We start from the raw sequence: 16212 nt of genomic DNA on the forward strand, positions 1-16212 counted from the left end.
ACTTTTTGTACCTTATGTTTATTTTATTACAGTCTGGCCGAAAGAGCGCGCATGTGTGTGCGTGCGCGCGCGCGCGTTGGTGTAGGTGTGGTGTGGGGGTCGACCTTCCATTATAAATACCGGCATCCTCCCATGTTCACTTGTTGCAATCCTCACTGGATATGTACGCATTGCAAAACATGAGGAGCATCGTGTGGCACATTATGTTTTTATCCATTTCATTATTCGACACTGGTAAGTTTTTGCTACAACCCATTCTGATTGTTTTGAATTAGTAAGTTTACTGTATTAGTATCTTAAAACTATAGCTGAAGTTCCAAAGCGATGCTCAGCGCCGCCCCAGTATCCGTCAACCAGATTCGACAACAATTTGGACACCGGACGCAAATTCGACAGCGGGGAGAAAGTTGACTACAAGTGTGCCGAGGACCTTGTCGCGTACACTGGCAGCCCCTCTGTGATGTGCGTCAATGGAACGTGGACCACGCTGACACTCAAATGCGAAAGTAAGAATGGGACAAACCTGCCCAAAATCGCTTCTTTCCCAATTGTTGGCAAAGCCTATATATACTGTCCTGTTAAAATTCAAGAAAGTTGTAGTTTTTACTTGTGGCCACGAGAGGGCTTCTCGAACGCGGCAATTTTCCGTGCAAAATTAATAACTGCCATACACTCATTTTATCCTCATTTCAAGTTTAATCTCGAAAATGTACGACTATTTTCTTTCAAAAAATGTTGTATCGTGATATTACAACTTCATTCTGATACTACTAAGACTGAAATCCTAAAATTACACATTTATTACAAATTTCCTCGAGAAATATTACTTCACCATGGAAAATACATTTTATCTAAGAATTTTTTTGGGGAAAAAAAATAACCTTGTAATACTACTTTTAATGTGAAAATGTAATAATAATAAAATATTGATTTCCTCAAAAACTAGTTTTCTTGTAATGCAACTTTATTTTCATATGTCTGCTTCAATCTTGAATAAAAAGCATTTAAAAGAATATTACACTGATCTCGAAAATATACGACTTTTGGCACAAAAATATAGTGTCTTTTTCATAATGACTGATCTAGAAAATCTACATTCATCTAAAAAAGATGACTTGTAATATGACTTTAATGTAGAAAATGTAATTTTTAAACTAATATATTTTAGGTCAAATATATATACCACTTTAATCACATAACATTCCTTTAACTGAAAAGAGCTTTTTTTTGGTCAAAATTATCCAACTTTACTTGCAAATATACTATATAATAACTACTCTCATCGGCCACCGTGGCGGATGGCACGTCTGCCTCACAGTTCTGTGGTTCTGGGTTCTAAGTTTAGCTCAGGCCTTTCTGTTTGCATTTGCTTGTGAGTTTTCTCCAGGTACTCAAGTTTTGTTCCTACATTCCATGCAAAACTTCAAAATGTGGAAGACCAAGACCGGTCTCAAGCGTTACAACACTAATGCCCCCTCTCTCCCAAAGTCAGGTGGGAAGAGGTTCGAGCAGAGCCGCAACTGAGGATAAGCACTACAGAGAATGGATGAAGTTTTTACATTTTTGCTTTTCAGGGGTTAGAATTAGGCTCAGTTCATCTAGGTCAGGTATGTCAAAAGTTTTTCTTCCAAAGGCCACATACAGAAATATCAAAGGATGCAAGGTTCACCTTTAATTTTACACGATAAAAACAATTCATTAGTGTAGGTGAAGGTATGTGAAGCAATTACATATTTTTTTTATGTATTATACTTCTTGATTTGAAAAAAAAAAACAGCCTGATGAGAAAGCAATAAATCAAGGATTTTATTTATTTTTTTAGTTTTAGTTAATTGTCCCACTAAATAGATCTGACACAGTCCTGGGCAGCAGCAGAATCATATCGCCACATTCAGAAGCAAAGAGAGAACAATCTCTACTCAACTGACTGACATGGTACAGTCAGTGGAGCAAACAATTGTTATTCACGCTATTTGCTGCTGTCACAGAACTTTATTTATCGCAGGGTCACAACTAGACATGTTGTTGCTATTTTAGCGATGTGCGATTTGTGGAAAACAAGAAAGTGAGACATGAGACCAAAGTCGTTCTCTTCGCAACCTTTGCCACGCAGTGTAGAAAGTAGGTACACTGTAGTACAATGCAGGCAAACAACACGGTCTGTTCAATTGTGTATTTTAGTATATGCTGCGGGTGGGCTGCTAAAAAATGGATGGCCTGCGGGCTGTTGTTGGGACACCATTGGTCTAGGTTTATGGTATCTTTTAATCACTGCCAGCCTTCCCATCTAACATGGATATTTGACTTCTCAAGCCGTCAATGGCAGTGAATGTGTTTTTCTGTTAGCTCTTCTAGCTTAGCTAACACGTCTGTCATGCTAATGACACATTCCGAAAGAACCCAAAAAGTTAAATGATCAACTGTCAGTTTAGCTGCATAAGGCTGAGGATATGATAGTCAATGTAAAGATACACTATTTTCATTTGTGCAGAGGTTGTCACCAAGTGCCAGTGGGAACCCAAACCCCCCCAGTGTCTCACTCCACCTGCTTGTCAAGGTGACAAACAGGAGACAATTTCTTGAAAATTCCTAAACGATAGGCACCAATAAACTCCTGGGTGGCAGAAAAGAGACCATTGGCTGACCTGAACAGAAACCATGACAAACTTAACTTCAAACAGTTTCATTTTTTGGGGACTGACACGTCACAAATTGGAAGTATGGGGGTTAAGAGGTAGCCTACAATTGTCATTGCAGCCATTTACAGTGTTTTCTTAATCGCTCTGCCTCGCTCAAATGACATAAAATGGTTTACTAGTGGTGCCATTGGAGACTTTTGCCACCCGGAAGTATGTGAGAGTGACGTCATGTCGCGATGATATATACTTCCACCATTACTAAGTGCTCACATTTAGAAACAAAGCTATACAAAGAACTTTCTACTCTGCAGGTGGCTGTAGCGCTCCAGCCAATTTGGACGAGTCTCACGCCAACCTCGCTGACGACTTCATCAGCAGGACGACTTTTGGCCCTGGTGAGCGAGTCCGGTACACTTGTGACGTCGGCTACAGTCCAGTAGGTGGCAGCAGATACCGGAGCTGTAGCAGAGGACAATGGACGCCGCTTCTGCTTAAGTGTGAACGTGAGCTCAATCTTTTGAGTCTTTTTTTAAAAAGCAGAATGACAGCAGAAATATCACAACGGCCAATCTCTTACTGAATAGACTGTTTTTCAACGTGTTAAGCAAATACTGTTTTTTTCTCAATAGTTAATGCAATGTACAGTGAATTAAAGCGTTTTACCAATTTTAATTATTGTCATATATTTCCTATGAATGATTTGAAAATAGTGTTTCAAATTATTATGCACAAAAGTCTTGGAAAATATGGGTAGAGTAATAAAGAAATCGGTCATATTTCTTTCATTACATAGAGATTATAATTTTTTTTTTTACCTAAACATATGCTATTTCAACCAAAAGCATCCTTACCTTTTCCTCAAAATGGGATGGCTATTAATTAGCTCAGCATGTGCCACACCTGGATGAAGAATTTGCACCATTGACCTTAGCTACCTCAGCCGTTTACATCATAGCTATCTTTAAAAATGACAAAACTCTTGCTTTGCCTTTTGAAAATGAACCCTGACCATGTGCAGATGGCAGTGGCGGGCATGCATTTGGTGCCTGGGCCTTCAGTGGAGATTTACCTGACTTACTCCACCCTTCACTCCTTAAAACCACCACTATCGAAACCAAACCATCAATACTATACAATAATGCTATATAACAGCAAATAACTGTGCCATGTACAGAATCTGGAGCAGTTCAGAAGCAATATTGATCTAATAACATGACAATAAAATACATCATACTCACCAGAGATGCTGATGAATTAATGTATTAATGTGAAGATCCCCAAAGATGTGTTCTGCTTGTCGAAGTTTGCGCTAACAATTTCTGATATGAACAACCACTCAGAATGGAAAAAGGCGGATGTCAACGAGGGCCAGCTCTCTGGCCTGGTGACGACGAAATTGAAATCTGATTGGTTAAAGAAACAGTCCTATTGCTAATATAGTTATAGTTAAGCACTACTGATTCTGAAGGCCCTAGACAGTTTAGATTGACAAGGCAGCACATTGAGGCTGAAATCTGATTGGACCAAAAAAAAAAAAAAAAGTAAGTGCTCAGCGCAGCCAAGAGGAATGTAGTAATAAATTGCAAATTTCTTGGAATAAAATCAGAATTGAGTTTGTAAATGTAGGTCAGTGCTTCCGATAGTGTTAGGAAAGCAGAGAAGGCCTCAGACCGCTCGACACTGGAAGATAAATCTCACCGTCTTGATATGTCACAGCTAAAACAGAACAACACGGGTGCGTTTACTTTCTAAGTATCTACTGTCCCTGTAATTGACTAAATATGATATACTGTACATGTGCATGGCGATGACAGTGTGAACCGAGCGATACTGTTTTAAGCCACCAGAACACTTTCCATTCTGTAAAGGGAAACTGTGTGGCTCTGCTGGGGAGATTAAAAATGGTCGCTTCATGTATACCGGAGTGCAGTTTGGAGACACTGCTACAGCTCATTGTGATGACGGGTGAGACCCTCATGTAATTCTTGTGCTTCACATGCATGTCAGAAGTACTGCTCGAAAGGTTGTGAGTGTTCACCCTGTCACCAGGTTTCAGCTTGTAGGACGGCCAACCAGGAACTGCATGAGTTTCGGCTGGGACGGCCATGCTCCCTTTTGTGAAGGTGCCGCGAACTGACTGCCATGAAACTTGTTGCGCTTTGTACCTTTCCATGGTGCATGCTGTTTTCTCTCTGTTCAAGTGGTGGAGTGTGAAGAGCCTCCAGAGGTGGCCAATACAGAGCGAAAAGGCACAGAGGAAGCGCCGTACAAGTACAGGAGTGTGGTTGTGTACGAGTGTCGTGCAGGGACCCTGCTGGGGAACAAGGCGATATGGTGCACAGAGGACGGCACATGGAGCACACCTCCTACATGCAAAGGTCTGGCACACAAATAGTGACGCGGTCATCTTTACACAAATTTATTTACAATTTACCATGAATAAAAGTGAATAAAAGTTGTAGTTTCTCCACAGAAATTACATGTCCATCTCCAAAAGTGCCCAACGGCTCCTGGACGCGAGGTCACATCAGACTTTATCAACACAGAGACACGATCGCCATTGGCTGTCGCCACGGTTACACAGTGGTGGGCACCAGCACGGTCACCTGTGGTGACGATGGTCAGTGGATTCCCAGCCTTCCCAAATGTAGACGCACGTGTAAGTTACCACTCCGGTGGAAATATACAATTATTATCGTCATTACTTTTACTAAACACATTGAATTTTTTTCTTTTTTTAGCATGGCATACTAAATGGCAAAGCCAATATGCTGTCGGATATGGGATGCTACATTAGTAAGTCCAGGACCAAACAGAGGATGGAAAATTACCTTTGGACCTTAATACTTTGCTGCCAGGTTATAACAGCGTTACACACATTAAACATGTTTTTAAAATGAAGCTGACATACAGGATGTTTATTTCAATAAGTGTTTTGGGGCAATAATGAGTACAAACTTGTTGCCTTCACCTCTATACATTTTTTTTTTTTTTTTTTTACTGTCGATAATGTCGTGTATCATCATCTATAGGCTAAACTTCTAGTGAGCTTTCATGAACAAAACAAGTTACAAGAAAATAAGAACACCAAGTCCATTCATTAAAAAGACAATACAAAGTCCAGACATTTACATGAGCAATAACAATTCAAGTGCAAATATCATTATCAACTCTATGATACATCATAGCAAACTCTCTTTTAAAAGGCAACAATCTCCAAAAGAAAAACAAAAAAAGAAAATCTGGTGGGAGGAGGATTTTTGCCCATGAAGGCATACGGGCCATGTTTTAATATTTATAATGTAGGTAGAGCTGGAAATTCAGTAAAGATCTCCAACATTTTGGTGTAACATGGTTTGGCATCACACCATCAACTTTGACAATGTGATCAAAATCCCTTTTGGATCATCCTGGATGGTGACTTTTACAACAACAACCTCCCTTTCCACTCCCCAAACTAGAAATCAACCATGTAATGGAGAATGAGACATATTTATTTCCTTCCAAAGTTGAAATATGCAAGTTAGGGGATTACCATTAATATTGCGAGCTATGTGAACACACACACACACACACACAAAATGGCAATAGCGCAAATAATGACTTTTGAGGTTTGATGAAATACTTTTCACTCAGTTTCGATAGTGCCTCCCAGCCAAATGAATCCCCTGCAAATACCATTGTGTGTTTCTAAAGCAGACTAGCTGCTTCCCGTTTGCAGTCTTTATAATAAGCTCGTCAAAAGCTAGCCGTGGGGGCCCACTTGACTTATAGCCAGGTAAGGTTTTGATGTTTTTGTCGAACTCTCAAAATTGCTAAATACCTAAAACAAAACATCAGCTCCTATCACGGGGAACGGTCTTTTACTTTAATATTAAATTATTATACCCTGTTGCTGTCATTGTTCTGAAACCACAAAGAATATTGTTTCCAAACTGCAAAATTTCCATGACATCTTTGACTCACTCTGCAAAAGAGCAGGTACACCCTAAAGTTCTGCTCACAACATGCCATACAAAGGGTCAACAGTGCCGCTTTCCAAAAGATCATTTTGGGTCACCATAACCAAATCCGAGATGTGGTATTTTCATTCATTGCACTTGTCTATAAAGGTAGAAGGATGGGCTCTTGATCTAATAGTGCACAAAACAATGTGACCCGCCCTTGTGGGCCCTCTTTGGAAGAGCTGTCTTCATTGGGACAGACCAAACATGAGTTGGGGAGTTGGTGTCTTTGGATTTGATATGGCCACGACATTTTAGGGGCAGGGGTGCCGGTGTGATTCTTGGGCTCGGCATCACAGAATCCAACCCTTGTCTTTCTTCTTTTCGGTATTTACAAGTCAAAACACGATAGACCTGCGCCACAGACGAGTGACAAGATCATCGACCTGCTGTGATGTAACAACTAGAGTACTTGAAATTCTCTGCTTCCTCTTCACTTCAAACCTTGACACTATTCATGTGAGATTGAAGAATTAAAGTGACCTTTTACAAGAAGCAGCAAACATCATGTCCCCCAAAGACATTCAACTCTCGATCCCTCTTCCCAGACACATTCCACATCATCTCATTCCTGTGGCTTTCCCACTTTTAATAGTTTCTTATTCATCTTCCAAAAATGTCCTCTGTGTTCCAGGAATGATTAACCGGCTATTTTTTTTTGTATTTGCTTTAAAGTCGCCTTGGAAAAAAAAAAAAAAAAGAAGAAGAAAAAGAGCAACAGAAATGCTGGGCGGGTTGGAAAAGGCTGGTGCAGTCTAGACAGCACAGATGAACTGTTTTAACAGTAAAACTGCTCTAAGAGCTCACACATAGTAAGGCTTTAAAATGAGCTGGAACACAGCTGCGACATGAATTAGCAACTGCTCCTCGTGGAGGACGCACATATCCTCACCAGAGCATGCACGCACGCACATATGATGGAACCAGGGTTACACAACACTTGCACAGCACTTACAGTCATACTTAACGGTCGCAGTCGGAGCTGGAATACAGACCAGTCATTTAAGCAAATACAACAACAAGCTCTAACACAACATCACTCCTACTGTCGTTTCTTTCCGCTTTCATGGTCCCATTGCACGACACAATAGAAACCAAACCCACTCACATATTCTACATCCCCACTAAACTCTTCCACTCTGGACTGTGGACCTGTGAAGAAAAACTGACAAACAACAACACGAATATTCAGTATTTTGCAGGTTTGTCAATGGCAATCAAAAGAGGGTTAAAAAATAAAACGGTGTATTTTGCGTGTCAAAGTCCTTTATGAGTTGCAGGATGTAGCCTGTAAGGGGGACGGGGATGTTTACGGAATTGCAGATATGCGTTTACTTGTACGGTCGCAGGAAAGCAGAAACTTTGCTGCTTATGAGACGTATGAAGGATCGGGGAAGCATCTCATTGGACTCTCGAGTGGTGTACTTGAAGTAGTTGTTTGGGTGAGCCAGCACGTCAAAAAGTGTCTTTATCAGTTTCTTATCCTGTAAACATTGAAGAACAGTTGTTAGCATATTCATACATACGGATTGATTAAGGAGTGTACTTCAATCAATAGCAATACAACTTTTGTTGTTCCTCAGGTCACCAATCACATAGTAGCAGAGGAGAAATTCTCTGATGATCTAAAAGTTCTTCTTTCTATGTTAAGATCAAAATGAATGTAGGCTCAAGCCTTCACAGGGATTGCAGTTCATGATTAATATTCTCTAACATAGAGTACTAATGGATAGCAGGGCTAACCTTGAGGATTTCTTGATGGTTTTCTGAAGCGTAGAGTCTTCCATCCCGTACAATGTCCTCGACCAGCTGTTCGTAGTCCTCTGAAGTTCCAGAGAAAACACATAAGCGCAATTCCTCCGGGTCAGCTCATGAGCTGCTGAGAAGTGCCGTGAGCCGTTTTTCATCGCATACCGTCATACGTCACGTAGGGGATCTGAAAGCCCCTGGCACTGTTGGCCTCGTTGGACTTGAAGTTAATCCAGAGGCGCCTGGAGCGCGCCGTGAAGGCGATGGGCCGCTCGTACGTCTGACACGTCTCATAGGTGGTGATGGATGTAGCTGACCCTTGCAAGAGCACAGGAAGGGCAATGATGAATCCGGTTTGCGGACGCAATGGCACCTGGTGCGGTGCGGGCACGGACGTGGAAATACTCACAGTTCTTCCTCATCACCAGCACATCTCCGCACTCGTCCTCTGAGGGCAGGAAGATCTCCGGCACCACAATAAGGATCTTACGCTTGCTGGGCGGGTTGATGTTCCAAATGCACTCCACATTTGCCGGGTAGTTGCCGGGGTAGTTAGGGGACTCGATGTAGCCCATGAACTCGCCCATCTCGCCGCCACACTGCCTGTCTAGACGCGCGCAAACTCAACACATTACAGCCTGGCCCCAAACTGAAAGCAGAAAACTGTCATTCGCATACTCACTCTTGCACTGAGAGACACTAGTGGCGCCATCAAAATCTGTGGTGGTGTTTCCTGGGCAGGTAATACAGTAGTTCTGCCTAAACTCAGTCTGATAGGTTCCGACTGGGCAGCGGATACACCTGTGCACTGTGGTGTTGTAGTAATGGCCCGGAGAACATTGCACTGCACCACCAATGAAGACACACGTGACGTCAGCAGTGCTTTGCACAACGTTTTTCTTGGTTGGCTTCTGTGCATGCTCTTCTCACCTTTGACCTCACAATCATGGAAGGAGCTTGCGCCCTCACGCTTGGTGCTCAGTCCTCCCCCGCAAGGAAAGCACAATGTCCGACCCAAATCTGGCTGGTATGTGCCCTGGGGACACGGCTGGCAAGGCTTGAAGCCGTCGGCTGAGAAGAACCCGTTGGGACATTGGCCTGGGGAAAGCAGACAGCCAGATCGAGTTTGGCAGGAATATTTGACTGGCACAGTACCAGGAAGTTAGACCTTTGCTACCTGCACACGATGAAATGTTTCGGGCTCCGACAGGACCGTGGCCGTCACTGCCCGGGCACAGGTCGCATGCCAGCTGCCCCTCCCTCTCCTGGAAGGTGCCGGGCGGACACTGGACGCAACGCTCCTGCTCCCCATGGTAATACGAGCCCGGCAAGCACCTGACTGAAAAACAAAATCCATAACAGTTCCAGTGAGAAGCCGCCAGCACACAGTTCAACCTTTGTTGTTACTGGCACGATAGCATTCATATAACATGATCAGTTTGATTTCCAGCTACCATACTACAACAAGGCTGCACGGTGAACTATTGTTTAATACGTTTGCCTCACAATTCGGAGGTTCCTGGTTCTTCAGATCTTAGCTCAGGCCCTCTTGTGTGGACTTTGCATGTTCTCGCCATGCTTGAGTGGGTTTTCTGTGGCGACAGCGGCTTCCTCCCACATTCCAAAAGCATGCATGTTGGGTTCCTCTGAGGTGTGAATGTGAGTGAGTGTAAATGGTTGTCTACATATACTTTGTGGCCTGTGATAGGCTGGTGACCAGTCCAGGGGGTACCCCGACTCTCGTCCAAAGTCACCTGTGACCCTAATGAGGAGATGCACTGTAGGAAATGGATGGATGGATAATATAAGAAAGTCCTCCTAGTGTGCAACACATTTGAAAGTTGTTCATTTGATGAGCTGAGCCTTTGACATTCACATTGATTGATTTTATAATTGCTCTATTGACAGTAAATGATGATTATAACAACTGATACATCTATCTTTCAGCAATCAAAGTCAAGGTCAGTGAATGAGGTGAGTAAACTATAATAAAGTCTTACCGCATCGCCCGCTGTCTTTTTCGGAGCCTGGGCCACAGTTCTCTTGAATGGGTGAAGCTTGTGGAAGTTTCTGGGCCACCTCGTACTCCAAACCAGCAACTCTGATGAGGAAGCGCTCTTGGTTGATGGACTTCTTCAGAGCCTTGATGTAGGTCTTCACCTGTTTCTCCATACGTTGTCTGAGGCAGCTGAGGTTACAACTTCCTGGCAAGTTTTAAGTGAATAATTTCAAGTAGTTACGTCTATGAAGAAAAATGTACATTAAAACGGGCTCTTGTAATTGCTATTACATCCTAAGACTGACCTGTTGTGTCTCCAGCTTTGACCTCTGCTTCCAGCTCCAAAGTGATGCGAGTTACCTCTTTGTTAGTCGGGTTGCGAGCGCGCCGCCCTTTTGCTTTCTTTGACGAGTCACATTTGAGATTGACAAATGTCACCAGGCAGTTACTGCAGGGCTGACCACCTCCTGTAGCAAAATAGCGTCGCAGTCAGTTAGCCATTGTCACATACAGTAACTACAAGAGATAATTGTGTACAGTAGATGCTAAAAGAGATACAGATTAAGTCCTCACACTAATTTGGTGCTACAATGTGCTATTGTCGTTTCTCAATGTATTGGAACTGATGAGCAATTCATTTTTTCAGACCAAATACCTGAGGCTTTGGAAACACTGACATTTTCTCACACAATATAATCAAGGAAGCGATCGTGCTGAGAAAAGCAACATGTGACGTGGCAATGATGTAATGATATCACTTCCAAATGTCCAATGCACTGGACATTCGCATTGCATGTGTGGATCGCTATGGTATGCCAGTGTCCTTGATCTTGTTTTAGCTCAGCAGTGCCGTTTCCCAACATTTATGAAAACATTCTCAGAAATGTTCTAGTCTAGTTGATGATAAATGACTTGAAACAATGTATTTTAATTCAACACCAAACCCAGATAAGGGCAGACCTGGTCCTAGGGTCCGCCCCCTGTCCTCTGTCCTGCCTGTCAATTTAGGGTGCAGGTGGCATTTGGCGTTTTTAATCTTGAAAGACGCCGTCTGCTTCACTGGAGGCGCCAAAGTCTCTACAGACAAAGACAGCAAATGTAGGTAGGATGCATGCAGCTCTCATAGGAAGCACAATTGGCTGTGACACACTAAACAAACACAAAGGATTTGCAGGGCCACACCGATGCAGCTTTGACTGCTGCTGGAGTTGAGCCTGATGGGGGACTTCCCTCTGACGATGGGGATGCCGCAGCTGACCGAGTAGCTGTTGTCAGACTCTTCAAGAAGACACACACACAAACAAAATCAAAACCAAGATGAAAAACATTTTTTTTCCAGTGCAGTGATTCTCAAAGTGTGTTATGGATACACAATCAAACATATTAGATTATACTTACAACCTGTTTAAACTTGTTGTTACTCTATTACAGTACAGTTGGTGTATATATATGTGTCAGGTCAAGCACAACAGAGAATCTGTATCCCTTTTATGTCAGAACAGTTATATTGGGCAACAGTGGAGTTTACAGGAGTACAGTATTTTTTAAAATGCTTTTCTAGTACAACACATTCTTAAAAATCTTACTTTGTATTTTTTTAAGATCAGCACACTTTCTACAAGTACCGTTCATTTATATTTAAATTTCAAGAAGAATACATTTACATTAAATCTTTGCGAACGGTTCATTTTTAAACATTATTGAGATGCAATTTGTATTTATGCGTAATACAACTTAATTTAAGCATTTTTATTTTCCTATATTTAAGCACAGTGTAAAGTTTGAACTGTGCATAATGTTACAAGAATGAACTAACAATAATATTAAATATACGTTTTAGGGATGAAACCTGTGCCTCGTTTTTAATGACCTTAGACCTACTACACTACTGTATTTTAATGCTGATCATGATGGTGGTACCTGGGAGAGCTAAGTATTTTTTGAGATGATACTTGTTGTAAAATGTTTGAAAACCACTGTTCTAGTGTTTTGTGATGGCTGCCCAATTTGCAATGAACATACCTGCCAGATAGTGTGCCTTGGAGGCGCAGGTGAGCGAGCAGCTCTCTTTCTTGCCCGTTTTGCTGCAGGTGAGAGTAGCCTTGGGGGCGAAAAGGCCTGGGGGACATTTCACCAACTCTGAGGAGAGATAAAAGACAATACTGTATAAATCAAACTATGCTGTAAAATAACAGGCTGAAGCCAATTTTGCAGAACTGGGAGCATGATGAACAAAGAGTGCATTTCCCTTTACCACTAGAGGGCAGTGCTGCCACGTACCAATACAATCCTTTCTGTTCCAGTGCAGTTTAAATCCAGGTGGGCAGGTACACTCGTAGCTCCCCAGAGTGTTAATGCAGCCATATTTACAACCTCCTCGGTTAATACTGCATTCATCAATATCTGAAAATATATGATACATATTCAGTGGCTGTGCATTAGTTACACACCTTTGCATCTCATCTGAGAACAAAAAAAATAGACAAACATGACTACATTAAAGCTAGGAATTAATCAGTTTTATTGATTAATTTTGAGTTTTTTGTTCAGGAAGATGTTTGCTAATCGATTATTTTTAGTGGCTTCTGTAGTTCAAACAAGTTCTCGCTGACGTGCACTGCTTGCACTAACAACACGGCTGCTGACAGCGAGGAGCTATCTTAAAAAAAGCAGTGTTGCTAAATTAGCGACTTTACCAACCACTCGAGCGATTAGGTCTCAAAAGAGTAAGTAACTATAGATGCAGACAACATGAGCAGAATTATTGTCACATTGCTTTCCGTAAGTTTGTCAGTGGAAGGCAATCACAAGGTAGTCAATCATGCTCAACATTTTCAAAGACATAGTGCCCATTTCTACATTGCAAGAGAAGTGATTATCGGCATGTTGGAAAGTTTTGACTTGAGGTATGGGTCTTCCAAAGCACAAATATATAAATATATAATAATGAATATTTTGCCGAGGTTGCCTCGCCTCACCTGTACGGTATATACAGTAAAATGGGTGGATGGATGGACGGACGGATTGATGGACAGAAACTATATTGTGCTTTTCAAGACCTCCAAAAATGGTTTGTAAGTAACCCCTCATTACATCGTGGTTCACTAACTGCAGTGGTTACTCACCTGGACATTTGTAATACAGTGTTGTTGGTTATATGATTTTAATGTGGCAACAATGACCTCGCATAAGGTCAATTGGGCTCTTGCAAAAAAAAAGAAGAAACTTTAATGATTAATCTCAACTCATACATTTGGCAAGTCACCAAATTGCTTTAGGATACAGCGAATATGACCGGAAAGCTACTGTTTAAAACACAAGCCACAGTCAGAGTTTAATGAAATAAATTCACAAATACCAACTTTCGCCCAACGAATAGCCAATGCACAGACTCATAACAATATCGAAGTAAAGAGCAACGTTTAGCCTGATTTTCTACAACTACAGTACTGTAGTTAGAAACATTACTACAACTAATTCTGGGTTCCGATAATGCTTTTTGCTGACTAATTGCCAGGACTGTCAGTGCCAGGCATTGCCAGGCATGAAATCCCCTGCTCATACCATGTCCGCATTGGTTGTTGTTCACATCCCTCAAGCATAGCACAAATGCATGTGCTTGTGTAGCGTGTGTGGATGGTGACCTCAAGTGGAAAAATACAATACCTCCAGCTCTCTAAGTTATCACATATTGGCACTGAATTCCTTATATGAAAATTACAAATCTGCAATGTAACCCCTGCGATAAACGAAGATGTATTGTACAGATTAAAAGAAAAAACTAAATAAGTTGAAGAAACTGATAGCCATAATATCAGTGATGGATGATTCTGACTGTTGATATGGAATACTTCTTGTCTCATTCAATCATTCACCCCATGTCAAAAAAAAAAAAAAAAAAAAACTGTCTGCGTGCCTCTTCATTCCATGAAGAGGACGATGACTTCATCAAGTGCAGTCTGCCAATGTGTCGCCCAGAGCGGCTTGGAAATATTGCGAGAGATGCGCTGCCTCGCCTCCGCATCGAAGCACTCGATTTAAAGGACGAAAAACTCAAATGACTATCTGACGGAAGCAGTGCTCATCTGCCAGAAACTGTTGTTCTGACTTCTTTTACTTTCTTCCATACTTGCAATACAATCAAACGGATCTCCGCTGACCTTTCTGCAAATCCCTTAAGGCCTTTTTCCTTTGCATGCACACTGACAAGTCAAGAGGAATGAAGACAGAAGAAAAGACAAACTGCGATTTTGAATCAATGCCTACACCATGGAGAGTGACCGACTTCATGGAATTGTGATGTTTTCTCAAATTTGATAATTAATTATAATCTGTTGCTCCCACCGTTGAACAGATGAAAGAGGAAGAATTCTTCCCAAAGACTTTTTCATTCTTTTTTCAAATAAATGTTAATGAATGCACACACACACACACACACACGTTTGTTTGCACCCAAGGAATGTATTTGTGTCGAGGCCAAAGCCGCGTGTATGAAACCAGGAACATTTTGAAACACGCTTGTGGGGGTCTGAAGTCACAACAGCACAGTGTATTTTCTTAGCAGATAAGCAAAAAGCAAGCTGATTGTTTTGCTAGCCGAAGAGGAGAATGGCTAGATGAACTCTCACTTGGGAAGAATGCCGACAGGTCTCGGCACAATACTCGACAGCAGGTCGCCGACCTGACTGGGTTTGTTGAGTGCGAGCCTATTGTTAAACACTGAGCCTGGCTCCGGCAATATTTTGGGATTGATGAAGCACAGCAGGCGCAAACTAAGCTTAGTTATGAGTGGCGAGTGAGGAAGTACAGCGGGGGGGCTTAATATATCTCCAGGGTTATCTAATAGTTCCGACAGCAGCGATGGAAAGGCCATTCATCACCCGTGCGCTAAACAATGGTAGCACGTCGTTTACGTCGGTCCAGTTCATCACGGTGCTTTTATACCCTCGATATACAGACATTTTGCAGCGGGAGCCAACACTTTTACATTTACACGGAGCAAACGGCACCTTACAATGTCTCACAAGCAATTCCCAGACTCAAACTTATTATCACATTTATTTAGTTGCATAAATGCACGGCATGTACGAGATTTTAGTGCACGATGCAGAATTGAGCATTTAAATAAACTAAAGGTTACGTATGCATTTCCTTTCCTGTGATGCATATTTGTCAACAAAGGCCCAAAACTTTGCCATGTTATCACAATAATGTTGTAGTGGAGTAACAACAAAACCTAGTAATTCCTCTAAAATGTTGAAATGTTGGTAATATATCCCATTTACGTGTTTGCCATGTTCGTGACGTGTTCTACGACCTTCCATTTTTGGTAGTGTGGTGTTGTGAGACTTTTTACATGTACTTGTAGCTCAGGTGTAGTGACACTCATGTTGATGTACAAATCTCCATTTATGAAACTAGCAGTGAGTGTTTTTTCATTTTTTACACACGTGCGCGCGTGTTTTTCTTTTCGTCCCAAACTATATTCATGGCAGCTGTGGCCGACAGAACAACTAACCTTCCACTTCTTTATCAGAATTTACAGAACCAAATAGCATTTTTAAATCTTTTAGATACATGTTCAAATCCTTTTCTTGATTTTTGTTGTTGTTTTCCCTATGGCTCAGTATTCAGCAAAGTAACTGCAGCCCTATTTGAACCTGTTTGACTATTTACACACAGGCAAATTACAATCAAACATGTCACTAACTTAAATAGTCATTGAAACCTGTGTGTGTCAAAGTGTTTGTGTTTTCTGGCCAAACATTCAAGGGTATGTAAAATGTTGATCAGAGCTGTTTGGGTGATGTCAGTTATCATT

The 16212-nt window shown here is 41.7% G+C and overlaps 2 protein-coding genes across 9 annotated transcripts in view; one reads left to right on the forward strand and one right to left on the reverse strand.

Moving 5' to 3' along the window:
- Positions 1-79: 79 nt before the first annotated feature.
- LOC133488164 (complement receptor type 1-like) lies at positions 80-5540 on the forward strand. 5 transcript variants are annotated; one of them, XM_061795733.1, is made up of 9 exons: positions 80-234; positions 309-506; positions 2492-2557; positions 2951-3142; positions 4508-4604; positions 4689-4762; positions 4841-5017; positions 5102-5298; positions 5381-5540. In XM_061795733.1, exons 1-9 carry the CDS (start codon positions 162-164, stop codon positions 5537-5539), a joined length of 1233 nt encoding a protein of 410 aa, XP_061651717.1. In that variant the 5' UTR covers positions 80-161; the 3' UTR covers position 5540. The 5 variants fall into 5 exon arrangements, with proteins under 5 accessions (XP_061651717.1, XP_061651739.1, XP_061651731.1 ...); XM_061795755.1 differs by having other exon boundaries at positions 5113-5298; XM_061795747.1 differs by having other exon boundaries at positions 5113-5540.
- A 64-nt stretch (positions 5541-5604) lies between these two features.
- The window catches only part of scube3 (signal peptide, CUB domain, EGF-like 3), a 135904-nt gene continuing 125296 nt past the window's right edge, over positions 5605-16212 (reverse strand). For 3 of the 4 annotated variants that reach the window (XM_061795683.1, XM_061795666.1, XM_061795694.1), the window contains 13 exons: positions 12672-12794; positions 12414-12530; positions 11574-11669; positions 11352-11468; positions 10697-10858; positions 10393-10596; positions 9570-9731; positions 9323-9490; positions 9075-9236; positions 8802-8999; positions 8558-8710; positions 8387-8466; positions 5605-8127 (listed from right to left, as the gene is read on the reverse strand). In XM_061795683.1, coding sequence (XP_061651667.1) covers positions 7975-8127; positions 8387-8466; positions 8558-8710; positions 8802-8999; positions 9075-9236; positions 9323-9490; positions 9570-9731; positions 10393-10596; positions 10697-10858; positions 11352-11468; positions 11574-11669; positions 12414-12530; positions 12672-12794 — 1895 coding nt within the window. In that variant the 3' untranslated portion in view covers positions 5605-7974. The remainder of the gene's footprint in view (positions 8128-8386; positions 8467-8557; positions 8711-8801; positions 9000-9074; positions 9237-9322; positions 9491-9569; positions 9732-10392; positions 10597-10696; positions 10859-11351; positions 11469-11573; positions 11670-12413; positions 12531-12671; positions 12795-16212) is intronic. The other variant, XM_061795676.1, reaches the window with a different exon arrangement.

The sequence above is a fragment of the Phyllopteryx taeniolatus genome, chromosome 1 (assembly GCF_024500385.1).
Source record: "Phyllopteryx taeniolatus isolate TA_2022b chromosome 1, UOR_Ptae_1.2, whole genome shotgun sequence".
NCBI classification, from domain to species: Eukaryota; Metazoa; Chordata; class Actinopteri; order Syngnathiformes; family Syngnathidae; genus Phyllopteryx; species Phyllopteryx taeniolatus.

Excerpts from the sequence above, each read along its gene's own strand:
- LOC133488164 (XM_061795733.1), top strand. The coding sequence starts at position 162 with ATGTACGCATTGCAAAACATGAGGAGCATCGTGTGGCACATTATGTTT. Across the intron at positions 235-308 it reads CATTTCATTATTCGACACTG|CTGAAGTTCCAAAGCGATGC; the intron begins GTAAGTTTTTGC and ends TTAAAACTATAG. Across the intron at positions 3,143-4,507 it reads GCTTCTGCTTAAGTGTGAAC|GGAAACTGTGTGGCTCTGCT; the intron begins GTGAGCTCAATC and ends CATTCTGTAAAG.